This window comes from Macaca thibetana, chromosome 5, assembly GCF_024542745.1.
Source record: "Macaca thibetana thibetana isolate TM-01 chromosome 5, ASM2454274v1, whole genome shotgun sequence".
Taxonomy (NCBI): Eukaryota; Metazoa; Chordata; class Mammalia; order Primates; family Cercopithecidae; genus Macaca; species Macaca thibetana.
Window position 1 is genome coordinate 125,258,778 of NC_065582.1, and position 18,061 is coordinate 125,276,838.

General features: G+C 35.1%; 1 protein-coding gene across 6 annotated transcripts in view; it reads right to left on the bottom strand.

Moving 5' to 3' along the window:
- Nucleotides 1-18,061, bottom strand: part of ANKRD17 (ankyrin repeat domain 17) — a 182,938-nt gene that overhangs the window by 68,334 nt on the left and 96,543 nt on the right. For all 6 annotated transcript variants that reach the window (XM_050790305.1, XM_050790304.1, XM_050790300.1 and 3 more), the window contains exons 3-11: nucleotides 17,383-17,539; nucleotides 12,417-12,564; nucleotides 12,028-12,175; nucleotides 10,578-10,811; nucleotides 7,813-7,907; nucleotides 5,173-5,410; nucleotides 3,596-3,787; nucleotides 3,086-3,195; nucleotides 1,021-1,108 (exon numbers count right to left, since the gene is read on the bottom strand). In XM_050790305.1, coding sequence (XP_050646262.1) covers nucleotides 1,021-1,108; nucleotides 3,086-3,195; nucleotides 3,596-3,787; nucleotides 5,173-5,410; nucleotides 7,813-7,907; nucleotides 10,578-10,811; nucleotides 12,028-12,175; nucleotides 12,417-12,564; nucleotides 17,383-17,539 — 1,410 coding nt within the window. The remainder of the gene's footprint in view (nucleotides 1-1,020; nucleotides 1,109-3,085; nucleotides 3,196-3,595; nucleotides 3,788-5,172; nucleotides 5,411-7,812; nucleotides 7,908-10,577; nucleotides 10,812-12,027; nucleotides 12,176-12,416; nucleotides 12,565-17,382; nucleotides 17,540-18,061) is intronic.

The following is an 18,061-nucleotide window of genomic DNA, read 5'->3' on the forward strand; positions in this document are numbered from 1 at the left end:
CCTTTTAAAATTGTATATGACCTACACCTTTTTGTGTTTTGAGACAGGGTCTCACTCTGTCACCTTGGCTGGAGTGCAGTGGCACAATCATAGCTCACTATTACCTTGAACTCCTGAGCCCGAGTGCTTCTCCTACCTCAGCCTCCCAACTAGCTGGCACTACAGGTGCAAGCCACCATGCCTGGCTAATTTTTAAATTTTTTGTAGAGACAGAATCTCACTGTGTCGTCCAGGCCAGTCTTGAATTCCAAGACTCAAAGGATCCTCCTGACTTGGGGTCCCAAAGTGCTGAGATTATAAGGGTGAGCCACCACACCTGGCTTCCTCTTTCTTTTATCAATGCAGAATCAAAAGTAAAATCTGTAATCTCTTATACTTAAGATTATGATGAACTCTGAATGAAAAACTGTCTCAACTAGAACTTTCATAGTAAGCACGCAAGAAATAATTTAAAGAAAGTAATAATATACTTCCTTTTGTTTTATTTGGTCATTAAGGTCTTTAATATTCAAACTAAAATTTCTGATCATGAATGAAAATCCTCATGCAATTTGCTGTATTTGTCACATTTCAATTGTGAACATTTTTTGTACTATATTTATAACCAGCTCCCTATATTTTATAAAAAAGGAAACATAGGACCGGGAAATGGTAGAAATGTTACTTATCACAAACTTTTTTAGTGGCAGAAACATCATAAAATTCCAGGTTTCAAGATAATACTATATTACATGAACACAGCAGAGTTTGTTACCTAAATCTTCAGTTTTGACACAGAGAAATTTCCCTTTCCTTTATACATTTCTCAACAAGTGTGCTACTTGGTATGACAATTATTTCTAGTTTGAAGCTGGTCTGTGCATGGCAGCATGTTTATCAACTATCCATTCATTAAATGTCAGTAGCATCCATCCTTATATGACACTCTCTTGCCTTCAAAAGAGCTTTATCCTTAAATCTCTAAATGAAGGCAGGCGTAGATACCTTTGAAAAAAAGACAACTGTTTTAAACAAACCTACCTTTACTAATTAAGAACTGAACAGTACAAACATGACCAGCTCTTGCAGCTTTCATTAAGGGAGTTCTTCCACCCTCAGATTCATGTTCCTGGTTAAAAAAAAAAAAAAAAAAAAAAAAAAAAAGACTTAATTGACATTTAATCATTTAATTGCCAGTGAACAAGTATTCTTTTTCATGGAAATCAAAAGGAAAATAATTGGACTGATTTCTGAATCTAAATATTTAAATATAATGCTTTGAAGGAAATTAAGAAATACATTTTTTAATTAAAAAAATCTCAAATTATAAACATGTTCTATAGAAATAATTTTAGTATATGTGCTGCCAAAGTGAGCACTGGAAATAATTTTAAAACTGAAGTTATAGTCACGTGATCATGATGCCCTCATCTAAATGCATCTGAGTAATCTGTCCCTATCTCTACACAATGAATTGCAGTACTTGAACATGCACGTATAGTACTCTAGCCTTCTCTGAACAATCAATATAATGAGCATTATCCTCATCCACTCCAAGTTATCTTCCTCTCATGTGTATCCCACCTCTATGAATTTCAGTAAGTATATCATTACCATCTCTTTACAGACTTCCTATTCTCTCTCGTTTCCCTTATATAAAAATGATAAACATTTCTAAAACCATCAACTCTAAGATGTTACAAGAGCTTTCTGGGTCCCAAAAGGATGGAGACTCTACTGCATACTTATGATTAATAACTAATCAAGAACACGACTGGTGAAATTTTCAATCTTAAATTTTCAATCTTAAAAAAATAAAGATTTGAGAAAAAGTATCTTTTGCATGGCATTTTTAATTTCTTTTTTTAAAAAAACCTTCACATCTGATGAACAATTTCTGATTTTTCCCTTAAGCCATTTCCTAGGTTTTTCTAATTGCCATCAACTAACCAAGTACTAAAGATTACATTGCTGTCTGTTTCAGAGCCATTGCGGCAAACATCAGGAATACAGTTCTTACGCTGAAGAAGCTCTAAGTCTAACAAGCTTGAAGCACTTATTATACATGTTCCATTCTAGTTAGTTGTGTGCTTATGTCTCCCTTGTTAGACTTAGTGCTAACATTAAGTGGCCCCAGCAATAATCTAATTCAACATTTTCTTTTCATAAACGACAAAAGAAAGGTTAAATTATAAATTATTAAGTTTATAAAACTAATTACTGAAGGGGGGCTTGTTGCTGCCTGCACATGAATTTGTCATAAACTATGAAGGAAAGAGCACAGTTGCTTATTAATCTTAGAATCTCAGGCCCATAAATATATGGGTGCTCACATTTTAACTAAAATTGGCCTTTGGATGTCTTATTCCTATTACCCCGCAGGCTAGACTGGAAGACCACCTATTCTACCCACACACAGTTGCTTTATGCTTCCTCAGCCCTCAGGCTTCACTCATAATATTTTCTCCTATTGAAATACCTCTTTAGCCACAACACTGTCATATCTATCTGTCCAAACTTTAACCACCCCAAAATAATACATCAGATGACCGCTTTACCTTTTGAGCTTCTTTACTCTGCACTTTCACTACAACATCTTTTATAATAACCTCAGTATTTATGTCACCTATTATTTTTCCTGAAATTATAAAGTACTGAAGGGAAAAGATTATTTATTAAGTATTTATAAACTCTTCTATTATTTAATAATGTTCTGAATATTGTAGGCATAATTTATTTCCTAAGCAATACTGAAATTCCTCTAAGCCACATTTGTCTTTTTATACCAAATCAGAAAAACTTCTAAAAATAGTTAAATACCTAAGGGAAAATTAATCTGCATTAATATCTGTAACACAAAAATTTCCTTTTTCTATGGAAAATGAGGGATGATGCAGTGACTAACCCTATTAAGGAAAAAAAAAGAATGGACACTAAACAGTGTGGGAAAAAAATGTGACTAAGTGAGAGAAAGAATGGCAAAAAAAAAAAACCAAAAAAACCCCATAAAACTGAAAGTAAAGAAATACCTTTTGTCTAGACTCTCCATAATTTAACATTAATTTCTTATTGCTAAATATTAAGATTTAAAAAGTAAATAGCTTACCAGATCTGCGCCTGCCTGAAGTAAGACATCTGCTACATCAGTATGACCATTTTCACAGGCATATGTTAGTGCTGTATCCCCTGTTGCTGTTGTTGCATGAACGTTAGCTCCTGTAGTAGTGTCAACAAATAATACATAGACTTAAAAGAGCCGTAAGACATATAATATATGACGGAAATAAAAACTTCTTCTGGATAAGTCATATCTCCTCAAGTTAAACAAATTAAAACCTTACTCATTAAAAACAAAAACAAAAAAACCTTATTCATTTCTAGAAACACGGAATATTGTAGGCATTAAAAAAATTACAAACAAAACTGGTTGAAATTAAAGCTGCAAATACTTCAAACAGCAGTAAGGTAAACTGCTCAGAATACATACAAAGGTATATCACACTTTTTCTTAAACTCACACATTCAGTGTATCATAGCATCATAAAAATATTTGCACATGACACTTTTAGTTAAATAAATCATGCAAAAAACTTCTCCCAAATGCAAAAATGCCTACCTGCAGCTAGTAAGTATTTAACTAACTCCAAATGACCCTCTTGAGCAGCTTCCATTAAAGGGGTAGAACACCCTAGTTCTATATCGGCTCCTGCCTTAATTAGAAAGTCTGCCACTTCCAGAAAGCCTCCACAGCAAGCCAGAGTCAAGGCAGTTTCTTGAGTTTCTTCTGTCTGTGCATTGATATTTGCTCCTAAAATAAAGATTCCAATTATTTAAAGAAAATCATTAACTTATTCCAAAGATATGAAAAACATGATTGTGTCTTAATAAACTATATCTCAAAAATGAACATTTATATTACTATGATAAATAAGAAAGTGCCTCTCTCCTAACTCCTAAGGCAGTTAAAAATAAAAATAAATAAAACTATTAAAACCACTTCCAGATTTGATGTACCACAGCTGGAGTAATATTTACTCAGCCAGAAGGTACAAGTCAGGTGATAAAATAACTCAAAAATATAAGCTACATCCTCTCATTATAGTGATTCAAAAATGATAAAGATACTGGTGATGATGACGAAGATGATAATAAAAATCTTAACATTCAATAAGCTCTTACTATTTCCCAGGCAATATCAAAGCATTTTACAACTTGTTTAGGTATTATTATTATTATTACTATTATTAGTTCCATTTTACAGCTAAGGAAACTGAGGTTATTTAACTTATACAAGGTCACAACATTATCGTCATCAATACTACTACCATCACTATAGCTAGCACTTAACAGGCACTATATGACAAGCACTGTTCTATGAGCTTTATATATACGTATTAACTGTCACAATAACCCTACACATGAGAAAACTGAGGCACAGAAGGTTAGAAACTTGCCTAAAGTTATAAAATTGGCAAGCAGTGGAGTTGTGATTCAATCTAAGAAGTCTGCTCCAAAACCTATGCTTTAAAAATCATAGTCAACATTACCTCTAAATAAAAACAAAAGTTTTTTTAAAAGTTTCATTCCTCTTAAATTTGTCCAGACAAAACCTTTACTACTGAAAGAAAAATAAAGTCATGCTACAAATACAGAGATGGGAGATTACTTCCAAACTGAAGATATCTTAACATAGTGAAGTAATTATTTCACTTTTCCCAAAAGAGAAGTTTATGTACTGAGCCCCTTGACAGCTTCTAATGTGAGTGCATTCTTGCACTCTCATCAAGTTAGTCTTTACTGCATGGTTTCCCATACTGTTTTATAAAACACTAGATCTATTAAATATTTATTAGTAGGTATTCTGCCCCCAAAGGAATACATTCTCTTGATCTATTACTTTTAGAAATGTTGACTCTTATATTCCCCTATTTAACTCACAAGTCTTGCCAATACCAGTTGTTTTTCACTCACATATAGCACATGATGTCTCTGAAAGTTCTATATTAAAGAAGTTTCTTTGATTTTGTTTAACACAGTATGGGAGTCATTTTCACAGTAAATACTTCATCACTGGTTAGTGTAACAGCTCATTGCAACTCTACTAGAAAGCTGAAATACTAAAATCCAATTTTATACAATTATACTCTTAGGTTTTACACATTTATACTTTAGTGTCTTGATAGATATGGTTACCTTGACCTAGAAGTAATGCCACCATTTCTTCATGTCCTTCTCGAGCTGCTTCCATCAATGGTGTATAACCTTCATCATTGACCTCTTCCAGGCTAGCTCCTCTTTCAATAAGTAAAGCCGCAAGTTCCACATGCCCACCACATGCAGCCAAAGTTAATGGTGACTCAAATGAATCAGCAGGCATGTTCACTTGGGCACCGCTGTCAAGAAGTAACCTAGCTACTTCAACATGGCCATCCTAATCATAATACAATTTAAAAAATTAAATCAGCACCATTAAAAAAATCTTGAAAAACTTGAAGCCTTTTCAATTACTATACAATGAAGTTTATCTATCTCCACTCAAATAGGAATAGATCTACATTTAACAGTTGAGTAAATCAGTATTTATTATGCACTGCCTATATTCTGTTAACATAGAAGAGGGAAATAGAGATTGAAAATATAAAATAAGTAGAAACATGACACCTTCGATCAAGAAGCTTATTTACCATTAGAAAAAAAAAAACAGTAAGTATGTGAAATAAGAGACTATAGTGAGACCACAGATAATATCAACACTGTATGGTACAAACTTAAATGTTAAAAGGATAAAGTTTAGAGAGGGAAAGAAGAATTTTATAAGAATCTTTAAGGATAAGCAAACTTTTGATTAGTTAGGAAAAAATGCAACCCTTTTTGGAGAAGTGGGGGAAGGATACATGCTGTGTTAGGTGAATACAATGTGTACATGGTACTTTCTGTATTGCTCATCATCCAAGTACCAGTGAAATTAAGAAAAGGGCCAGGTGTGGTGGCTCACGCCTGTAATCCCAGGACTTTGGGTGGCTGAGGCAGGAGGATTGCTTGAGCCCAGGAATTTGAGACAGGCCTGGGCAAAATGGTGAGATCCCATTTCTACAAAAAACACAAAAATTATCCAGGTGTGGTGGTATGCACTTGTCCCAGCTACTCGAGAGGCTGAGGAGGAAGGATCATTTGAGCTTAGCAAGTTGAGGCTGTAGTCAGCCACGATCATGCCACTGCACTCCAGCTTGAGAACAGAGTGAGACCCTGTCTCAAAAATGAATACAAAAAGAAAATTCTATATTCTGTCTCCTTTACTGGTCACTTTTTCCCACTCCTTTCCTAATTACTGGCAACTTCAAGGCCCTCTTTTTCCTTCTTTTTGTCCTTCAATAATTTTTTCCATCTACATGTTATCTCCCAGACATATTCTTTCAAACATACCATGCCCATTTTTGCCTCCATGCTTGTCACACTACACAACTTTAATGTCTTACTACTTTTTTTCTTTTTCAATTTGTAGAGAAGAATCTAATGTCTTATTAGTTTGATTACTTTGCTATTTCTTCAGTGCTGAATCTTCTTCCTTGATAGTGAACGCCTACATTTCCTTTAAATCCTAGTTTAAAAACTCAGTATTATAGCAAGTCTTTCACATGTCTGGCCCCTACTAATACCTTTCACTTATAATATTTACTCCCAGTGCATGTTGGCTAGATCTACAGATTATTCCATTTTAATTTCTTAAACTACACACAGGCTGTTTCCTCAGTAAGGAGTGGCAATAAATTTCCTTATGACGGGGAACTTTTAAAACTGTTGCTGTTAATACTATTAATGTGTTTTATATCCATTATCTCATTTAATCCTCACAACTCTCAGAGAAAGATATTTTCCTCATTTTACAGATGAAGAACTCAAAAGCTTAGAAAAACTTTTATTTGTTAAAAAAATAATTTGCTAAAGCAAACACTAAGATGGCAATAAGGAAAACAATAGATAACTCAAGTCTTAAATGGCTACCTAATATTTTAAAAACTAGTAAATAAAATTTAACATCCTTTCAATAATTATTCTCTGAAGGGGAGATGAGACAAGAAACTTCAGATTCTTTTGGGGCCCTTTCTACCGTTGGCATGTTCCCCTCATAAATTTTTCTATAATATTTTGATCCACTTCTGTGTCATAAATCATAAACTAAGACACAAAGGTTTAAGAGTACTGTTATGAGCCATTCCCGAATACAAACTCTAAAACACAGCTCTTCAAAAGACAATCTAGAGCTCAGAAAAAACCGTGAGAGAGGGGAAATTATGTAACACAAATTATGCTCTACTTTAAAATTTTTGTTTAGTCTATTTATTGGTTTGAGGTATGTTATGCTTATTAATAATGTACATACTCTGAATTATATTTCCTTTTTTCTTTTTTTTAACATTTTTAAAAATAGACAGGGGGTGTTGGTATGTTGGCCAGGCTGGTCTTGAACTGCTGGCCTCCATTTTAATTTGTTAATCCAATCCTCCCACCTTGGTCTCCCAAAATGCTGAGATACAGTCGTAAGCTACCATGCCTGGCCATATTTTTCTTTTTCATATCCTCAGCCAATCTTTATAAGAGTCACTTTGGTGACGACAACTATATAAAACCAGTATAGCTATGTGAGACTAAAAATGCAGGTAGCATTGTAAAGCTTCAGAAAATAACTTTAATAGAAGTTAATGTTGTACAACTGATTCAATAAGGTTCTGACAAACAGAATCATAGCACCCATTGAAAAGGCATTCATTGTATACTACTCTGTCTCTCCCTGGTTAATATATAAACATATTTCGCATATTTCACCAATCTTACCATGCAAGCCTCCATTAGAGCAGTGTGCATTTCATCTGTTTTATGCTCTTGATCCGCGCCTGCTTCCAAAAGAAATCGCACCATCTCTAAGTGTCCTAAACCAAAAGTGTACAAGATTACTTGAAAATATTTTATTATTCCAAAATAATTTTTAAAATTATAATATTTTGAAAAGTTATATTTAACTTATAGCATTAAATTTATAAGCATAATAAAGTCAACTAGAAGCTACCCTTAACTGTAGAACACAAATTACACAAGTGATCTTGCTGTTCTACCCCTTACTCTACTGCCCTAGAAACTGCTGCTACTAGAGTCCCTGCTAGAGGTGAACAAAGATGCCATTAAAATCCAACACCCAAAATGTTCCCTCTACAACCTTTTAAGAGCCCAGGCATGTTATAGTTATTTTATTTATGCTATGGAATAAATCAGTTTTCACGAACTAGTAGCCTGAGATAATGATCAGTCAAGTTATTTCTGTGAGAAAATGTATTTAAAGTTCCAATACCTAACTCAAAAACATTTTAGGAAAAACCTGCTTATAAACTGGGAACTGTATGTATAAAAATATTCTTCAAACCACACCATTTAATTTATATTTATATATTTAATTATAACATAAACATGTACACACATTTATGCAGTTTCAAATAAACCATATGCTTCAGTTCAGATAAAGATACCATATAAGTGGTTAAAAAGCAGAAGACAAATTATAATTTAAAAAAGACTTCAGATTCTATGCAAAAAACAATAGAAAAATTATTTAATTTTTTCCAGCTTTATTTAGAATCAGCTACAATCAATTCTTATTCAACTGGGATGCAGGAGAAGGACAGATAGTGGAGTCACAGGTAAACAGTTAAACAAAATTTACTTTGGTAAGTGTAGTATCTGCCATGTCTTGTATTTGCCAACTACCTACCATCCCTTTTTCTCTCTGTGATTCTCCCCTCCCCAAAACCCACATTAGTGCTCAGTCTCAGCCTGACTTCCCTCTCTTCCCCAACTCCTCCTTGTCAGTCTACATCATACGAAACCTCATCAGAAAGAGAGGAAGGGAAAGGGGTCCATGGATACCTGGAAGTAGTAGAGATGTTCTCCACCAGCTCAGTTCGCTATCCAGCTTCTAATTAAAGCCTGCAAGCCCCAACCTCAGATGCCCCTTTTGGATAGCAGGGTGGGGCTACAAGCAAAGGGGAGAGGGGAGAGGAGTTACATGCAGCCCCATCTCAAAGCTCTCTGGCCAGCAGGGACTCAGTAGTGAAATGCAGCCAGTACTGGGTTCAAAAGTATTTGTGAGAAGGGGAGAGAGCCACCCAATCAGCCCACCCCAAAGCTTACCTCCTCTCCTCCCAATGAAGATCAGCCTCTGCCTAATTGTAAACAGGGTTGGGGAAGGGAACTAAGGGACCTCAGTTGTGCTCCCTATCTGAAAATCTATTAACATGAGATAATCAAAAGCACTTTATAAATAAACCATATTTTTCAAATTTAAGTTAAATTTTAGTCAATTAATCCAAATATATAAGGATTATTTTCATGTTTATAAATGAAATTATTCCAAAAGGCATCACACAACCTTGGCTACTCTTATATAGAAAAAACAACACCAAGGCCAGAACTAGGGTGAGGAAATCAAAGCACAGGGTGCAAAATTTAAGAAGCCACTCACATGTAAGCTTGTGCAAGTGAAAGGTTAGTCACTGAGAATGAGTGTCTCCTTAAATTTTTTACTAGGTTTTGCAAAAGCTTTTTCTTGATGCCTAGGGGTCAAGAATTTATGATGTAAATAATATGGGACAACTATATAGATATATGGCATAAAACATAGAATTGAATGGCTAAACAAACACAAAATTGCATGATTTTTTTTTTTTAAATAAAAAACTTACTTTCTTTTCTTTTTTGAGACGGAGTGTCGCTCTGTCGCCCAGGCTGGAGGGCAGTGGCCGGATCTCAGCTCACTGCAAGCTCCGCCTCCCGGGTTTACGCCATTCTCCTGCCTCAGCCTCCTGAGTAGCTGGGACTACAGGCGCCCGCCACCTCGCCCGGCTAGTTTTTTGTATTTTTTTTTTAGTAGAGACGGGGTTTCACTGTGTTAGCCAGGATGGTCTCGATCTCCTGACCTCGTGATCCGCCCGTCTCGGCCTCCCAAAGTGCTGGGATTACAGGCTTGAGCCACCGCGCCCAGCCCAAAAAACTTTATTAATAAAAGATTTTCTTAATTTACTTTCTTAAAAAGTAAAACACCTTACTTTACAGCCATTTATCTGTCATATATGTGGAGTCTAAAAAATGTTCGGCTCTGTGGCTGCGTTTTAACAATCTAGAATATAGAACAGTAATTATCTACAGACCAAACATCTTTCTAGGCAGCTGTCTGGCCTGCCAAAGGAGGGCATTTTCTGTACTATCAATATTTTCAGGTTCATTGACATCATTTAAAATACCATGTACCCCTTCATACCAAGCAAAATCTTCTCGACATGAAAGCTATTATACAGTTCATATTAAAAGAACTGTTTCTGATAAAAATTAGATCAATTAATACTCATTTTTCAGTGACAATATTTATAATGTTAAATCTATATTTTAAAAATTTAAATAGTAAACAAACTGAAACACTGTAAACACTTAACATTTTAATTACATACTATATGCTATTATGTTTTATTTTTTAATTTAAAAACAAGATCACATAAAATAATTATAATTTCACATGTTTAAAAACTTTGTTTCGAGAAAGGTTTATACTGTACCTTTGTAACAAGCTAAGGTAAGGGCACTCTCTTTAAATTCATTGGAATGCGTATTAATGCCAGCCCCATTTTCTAGCAGCAATCTGGCTACTTCCACATGTCCAGCACTTCCAGCTTCCATAAGAGGGGTATGACCATTTTCATTATGGTCCTCAATACTAGCACCGGATTCCAAGAGCACCTTTACAACATCTACATAGCCTCCAGCGCAAGCATATGTAAGTGCTGTATTGCCTATTTTAATTAGGAAAAATAAAAATATATTAACATAAAATACCAAAATAAATCAAAGTGCTAATTTACATTAAGAAAATGGAAACGGAAGACTATAACCATAATAAATATTAAATTACACATACATATATGTAAATATATATCTATATATAAAATTCCTTTCCTACTGCATTTTATCTTTCTGAAATCAACTCCCTATTCTCCTTCTCCATTTAAAACCAAAGTCAAATACATGTGGAAAATCATATACACTTATCCAGATTGGAGAGTTGTAAAAGAACTGGGCAAGTCTGCCCTGGAGCTAAGTTTTACCTTAAGATGAGAAAAAAGTTGTTTTAATGTTTATCAGAGAAATGCTTCACAAGTTTTTTTTTTATTTCAATGTTTCTAACTTAAAATTATTCATCATATACATACCTTATACTATACGTTTTAATCATATATGTTTTCATTACAACCTCAAATACTAGTTAACTGATCAAATTCAAATTTCTAAATCTGAAATTGAATTCAATAATTTCTAAAACTTTTCTGCTGATAAAAATTTCCCATATTACAAGAAAAATCAACCTTCTGGGTAAAATAAGAGTTTCTAAAAATCCCTTTAAATCACAACATGATCTTAAAAAACATTTAATAAATTTGAAAAATCTGCATGAAGGAAATGCACAAAATATTTCCATGAAATTTTAGAACTTTTACACAAATCTATCTAGGACCAAATTTGAAAATACATATATATATATTTTAGACTAAAGTTATGCTATTCTTCAGGACACAATGTTTTCACAATACTTTTTCTGTGGGCCACAATTTAGTAACAGTAGGAAACAATGGACTATCCTTTTGTTCCACAATCTTTTTTTCTCCGTATCTTACCATTCCTCTCCTAAAAAACTGGAAACATGGGTTTGAGCACTACAGCCCACACCTTTCAATTTCCAAGAGAGTGGTCCGTCTAACTGGGTCAGTCAGTGTTTTACTTTTATCTTAAAGAACCTTAAAAGGCCAATTGCCCTTATAAACGAAATAGGAAGAATATCATTCAAAATATATTCTATATATTTCAAAATTCATACACAGATGTATGAGAATATGTAGCACATCTAAGAAATAAGAGAACTGAAAAATTAGCACTAAACATCACCTTCATGCGAAACCACTATTACCAAATGATGTTACTACTTAGCAAAACCGAAAAAGAAATATGCATGACCTGTTGAAGACTGTGCATTAACATCTGCTTTATGAGCTAGCAGCAACTTCACAATTTTGACATGTCCTCCATTAGCAGCAGCCATTAAAGGTGTAATGTCACCTTTGATTCCCCTATCTTCCACATTTGCATGCATTGCCAACAAAACCTTATGAGAGAAAAATAGTTTAAAAAGATATTAAGAAATGATAACCGTCAAAAAATTTTGAATGCATGTATTTATATAATGTCTACCTAGTCGTAGTAAAAGAGCTATAAGCACACAAAATTTATCTAACAAAACTATTTGTTGAATTAATCCAAATGGTTGGAAAGATTTATTTTATTATTTCCTTAGTAAGCAAGCCAGTTTTATAAAAAACAACAAGCTTTATTTTGATAATACGAACCTGTGCAAGCTCATAGTATCCAGCAGAACAAGCTAAACAAAGGAGGCTCTCCCCTTCCTCTGTGTGTTCATTTACACTTCGCCCTTCAATGAGTAACTTTCGCACAGCATTTACATCTCCTTCTGAACAGGCTTCTGCCAAACTGCGGCTATTAGGGAAAGAATATCACAATACCAGAATATAAGAATATTAAAAAATTGCACAGCATAAATATTGTTTTTGGTTGTTTTGTTTTTTGCTGTTTAGAAACAGAGTCTTGCTCTGTCACCCAGGAGTGGGTACAGTGATGCAATCAGCTCACTGCAGCCTTAAACTCCTGGCCTCAAGCAATCCTCCTGCTTCAGACTCTCAAGCATTAGGATTACAGATGTGAACAACCACACCCAGCCAGAGTATTGGATATTTATGTCAAATCTCTATAGTTATATGGTTTGGCTTTATGTCCCCACCCAAATCTCATGTTGAATTGTAATCACCAGTGTTGGGGGAGGGACCTGGTGGGAGGTGATTAGATCATGGCAGCGGATTTCCCCCTTGCTGTTCTCATGATAATGAGTGAGTTCTCATGAGATTTGTGGTTGTTTAAAAGATCTTTGCTCTCTTTCTCTCTCCTGCTGCACCATGGTAAGACATGCTTGCTTCCCCTTTGCCTTCCACCATGATTGTAAGTTTTCTGAGACCTCCCCGCTATGCTTCCTGTTCAGCCTGTGGAACTTTGAGTCAATTAAACCTCTTCTCTTCATAAATTATCCCAGTCTCAGGTAGTTCTTTATAGCAGAGTGAGAATAGGCTAATGCTAACATTAGTGCTCAACAAGGATGGTTATTTCAGTATGATTCATAACAAAAAGCCAAAGATGATTGAATTCATTGAGTTTTTTACAATCTACGTATCAATGGCACTGAATTAAAATTATCAATATTCCAAAATGTTTTCAGTTATGCAACTGAAGGATAAAGTCTAATTTACTGGTAAGTGGAGAAAGAACATAAAATTTTAAAACATAAAATTTTATAGAAATCACACACAAATAACAGGTCATAATTATGCTTCTTTTGTTTCGTTAGTAGAAAATTTTTTATAAAATTTAATTAAAAAGTAAAAACTGGGCAAAACTTCTACTAATTGTAAAGATCTATGTGAGTCCTTCCATCAAGTAAAGGGAAATCAGACAGAAAAGATGGGAGAATGTAATACTAATAAATGAATAACTGATGAGCCTTTTTTAGTTTTGTTTTGGAAGTATTTACTCATACAATCAAATTTTGGGAGAAGTTTCAAATCCAGGCAAAGAAAAAGCTGAACTCAAGCAAAATGAGAGTGGAAAAAGTGGAGTAACAAAACATTAAACTGAGAGAAAAGTGTATGCCCCATAAACTTACCAAAACAATTCCAATTGTAGACATTTCTAAAGATTCTCACTTTTGTATAAAATAATCCTAAAACTAAATCCAGGGCTATTAATATTCTTTTTATTTCAAATATAACTCAATTCTTTTATTACCCTCTTAAAGTATGGCCCTTTCACTTCAGATACTAAAGGCACCGACAGATAATCACTTTTCTATACCTCTGTTATTACCATCACCCAGATTTAAGACCAACATCTTTGTCTCAGATACGGCAAAGCCTCTTAACCAGACTCCTTGCCTTCACACTACTTGCTGTCCTTCAGGTTCTTTTCAACAAGGCAACCAGAGAGATCTTTTGTAAAGAGAAGTAGAACATGTTGGCCAGGCACGGTGGCTCATGCCTGTAATCCCAGCACTTTGGGAGGCTGAGGCGGGGAGATCACGAGGTCAGGAGATCGAGACCATCCTAGCTAACACAGTGAAACTCCGTCTCTACTAAAAATACAAAAAAATTAGCTGGGCATGGCGGTGTGTGCCTCTAGTCCCAGCTACTCAGGAGGCTGAGGCAGGAGAATCGCTTGAACCCACAAGGCAGAGGTTGCAGTGAGCCAGGATGGCACCACTGCACTCCAGCTTGGGTGACAGAGCGAGACTTTGTCTCAAAAAAAAAAAAAAAGAAAAGAAAAGTAGAACACATCATTCCTCTACTCAGAATGAAATCCTTACAAGATCTGCCCTGTGGCAGGTATTCCTCTTCCCTTTTACTTCTCTGGCTTTATCTCCTACTCTCTCACCCTTATTCCTTCCACTTCGGCCACATTGGTCTTCTTGCTATTCATCACATATGCTAAATAAGCTCCAACCTCCAAATATTTGCATTTGCTCTTCCTGTGCCAAGACAGCTCCTCTCTCAGACATGTCTCACTCCCTTCCCTATTTCAGGTCTTTCCTAGAAAGCCATCATTTTAAGTGAGGACTTCCCTGACCACGCTATTACAAAATGTAACATGACCTCTGCTATGGTTTACATTTTGTCCTCTCCAAAAGTCATGTGAAATTTAACTCCAAATGTGGCAATACTGAGAGGTAGGGCCTTTAAGAGGTGCCTGAGTCATGGGGGCTTTGTCTTCATGAATCGGTTAATCCATTCATGAATTAATGGATTAATGGGTAAATGAATTAATTAGCTATCATGGAGTGAGACTGGGTAGGCTTTATAAAAGGAAGAGAAACCTGAACTAGCACACTTAGCCTACTTGCCCTGTGATGGCCTGTGCTGCCTCAGGACTCTGCAGAGAGTCCCTGCCAGCAAGAAGGCTCTCACCAATTGCAGCCCCTTGACCATGGACTTCTCAGCCTCCATAAATGTAAGAAATAAATTCCTTTTCTTGCCCAGTTTCAGGAATCCTGTTACAAGCAACAGAAAATGAACTAAGATAACCTCCAACCCAACCACTGCCTTAGTACTTTCCTTTAAATTTTTCCCATAGTTATTATTTTATTATGTGCCATACTATATATTTTATTTACATGTTAATTGTATTTTCCCCTTACAAAAAGTGAAGGTCTCAACCAGCACTAAATAAATTTGTCTTTTAAACATCTCTTCTGATTTCCCATTTCACAGGACACTGACAGTCCCTAGACTCAATGCTCTCTATAATTTTTAAGCATGTTTAGGACAAATCCTTCCCGTAAGACATTTCCTCTATAAGTGCGTACCTTTTCTCTCTTTTAAAGTAGTCTCCGTCTCTTTCACTTCTTTATGCATATACCCTAATCTACATTATCATTTGAATTTTTCATTCAATTTCCATGTGTGTATACCAGCTTTAAAACAACCTTAGAAGATCTACTCTAGCAACAGCTGAACTTAAGAACTTGTGGGCAAAGGGTATATCAAGCCTCGCACATGGCACTGTCCTTAACTAATATGAAAATGTGGCACACAGTACTCACTGCACATAAGTCTACCATCTTTCTCAAATTTTGTTGAATAAATATAATTGTCACAAATATGTTATATTTTTTCTGTTAAATTCCAGTATTTTCAATGCAAAATAATCTGTGACTTTTTATTTTTGTATTCTATTTCCTGCTTTAACTGGTTTTAGTATACCCTTCAAGGTGTTTTTAATTTTCTCTCTTGCCAATCTTAGCAGGCACCACATTAAAAAATATTTGGAGATAACCAATAATATTTTAGGCTAGTAAAACCGAACATTTACTATGGAATAGAAACCGAGGTTAACTAAAGAAGGGAGTCAACCTACGAGAAGAATGGTAAAGCAAGTTAATACAGACACAAAAATCTAAATGAATGAACACTAATAAAGAGCCAAGAGAAACAGCAAATTCATGACCTTGTTAATACTATATAACTTCTCTTTTATACTCTTAAAAATGTTGTATGAAAACACCATTAGACAAAAGAGAATTCTTAAATGCTATAATTTACTCTCTAAACCCAAATATAACAGAATATTCAGATGTTCTCAATTGTTTTAAGGCAATTGCTAAAATAAATAAAATGGCTTCATTTTATTAGAGGAGGCAAAAAGAAGCCACCAAGGGTTGAAAATGGTAACATGTATTAATGATTCTTTTCTAGTTGCTTCCTTGAAGTATCTATCCATTTTTCTTGTCACTCTTTTTTTTTTTTTTTTGAGACGGAATTTTGCTCTCATTGCCCAGGCTAAAGTACAATGGCGCAATCTCGGCTCACCACAACCTCCACCTCCCAGGTTCAAGTGATTCTCCCGCCTCAGCCTCCCGAGTAGCTGGGATTGCAGGCATGCGCCACCACACCTGGCTAATTTTTGTATTTTAATAGAGATGGGGTTTCTCCATGTTGGTCAGGCTGGTCTTGAACTCCTGACCTCAGGTGATCCGCCCGTCTCGGCCTCCAAAGTGTTGAGATTGCAGGCGTGAGCCACCGTGCCTGGCTTCCATTTTTTAATATACATCCATAATTATGTTTATATATGAGATGGTGTGATTTTTATTGTATAACATCATCAGAACAGCTTAAAATGTCATGTCACAAAATATTTACTGAGCCCTTACTAACTGTAAAGTGCTATCTGTATACAAGGAATTATAGGATATAAAATAATAAAGTCCCTGGACTCACATTCAAGTTACAGGAACTAGATCTATGACTTCCTTTAAGACTTCATAAAGCAAATAAACAAATAAAAGCCTCACCCTTTAAAATTTTCAGAACTATGCAAATGAACTGGAAAATGGCCTAATTGTAAAACATTTACTTGTCACCAACACATTAAAAAAAAAAAAATTCTAAATAAGCAAAAAGTCTTTTATAACATATTGACTAGGCCTCAGTCTTGGAGTCAGAAAGACACTGGTGCTCTGCCACTTATTATCTATTTGATCTTAAGTTACTCACCTCTCTTTAACTTTTTATCTGTAAAATTAGAGTAAAAACAAAATCTATACCATATAAAGTTTTTGTGAATCTAAATAAGACATCAGATGTCAAGTGGTTAGCACAGTGCCAGCCAGGCACAAAATAAATGCTCAGTAAATGTTAGCTATTTGCTATTATTTTTAAGAAAATGATTTCATACTGGTTGCAGCAAAAATATACTTACTTGTCCGACTGCCCTGCATTTGCTGTGCTTTCAGCTCTCATACGGGTAAGTGCAGCAGCAGCTTCATCCAACGCACAACTAACAGACGATGTCAACCTCCGGAGTACTTCAGGATCTGCAAAGGCTTTACCATCAGCCGTGGACAATTTGCCTATTCCTATTATATTATTTTCGCACCAATATGGACACACCCAAAAGGGAGAAACAAAGCAAAATTCAAGTTACTTAAAGCTATACTGTGTATGTTAACAAATAACCTCCAAATGGTAGAGTAGACATATATATCGGCTGCCCAGCATCTTTTGAGGAATCACTCTTCTCCAGTTTTCTAATAATCTTATTCATTCCATGTGGTTCATAGGTACTTGATCCTGTGACCCTCTGGTGCCAGAAATGGGCCTTTAGCCTATGATGGGACAATTAGACTCTGTCATATCTTTGAAAGAACGTATATTCAAAGGTTGCTAAATTGGTAAGATGTGAGTCATAAGCTATTTAGCCACTTTTGTCACCACATACAGAAAAAGACTGCCCAAAATAAAGTCAACATAGAGGAGAACAGAGACACAGAAAGAGAAGGGGACAGAGTCCTGATAAAATTATTTTTGACTCATTGACGCCAGTAGTGCCAGAAGCTAGCACCATCTCTATGATTTGTTAAATGTCTACATTTTATTTT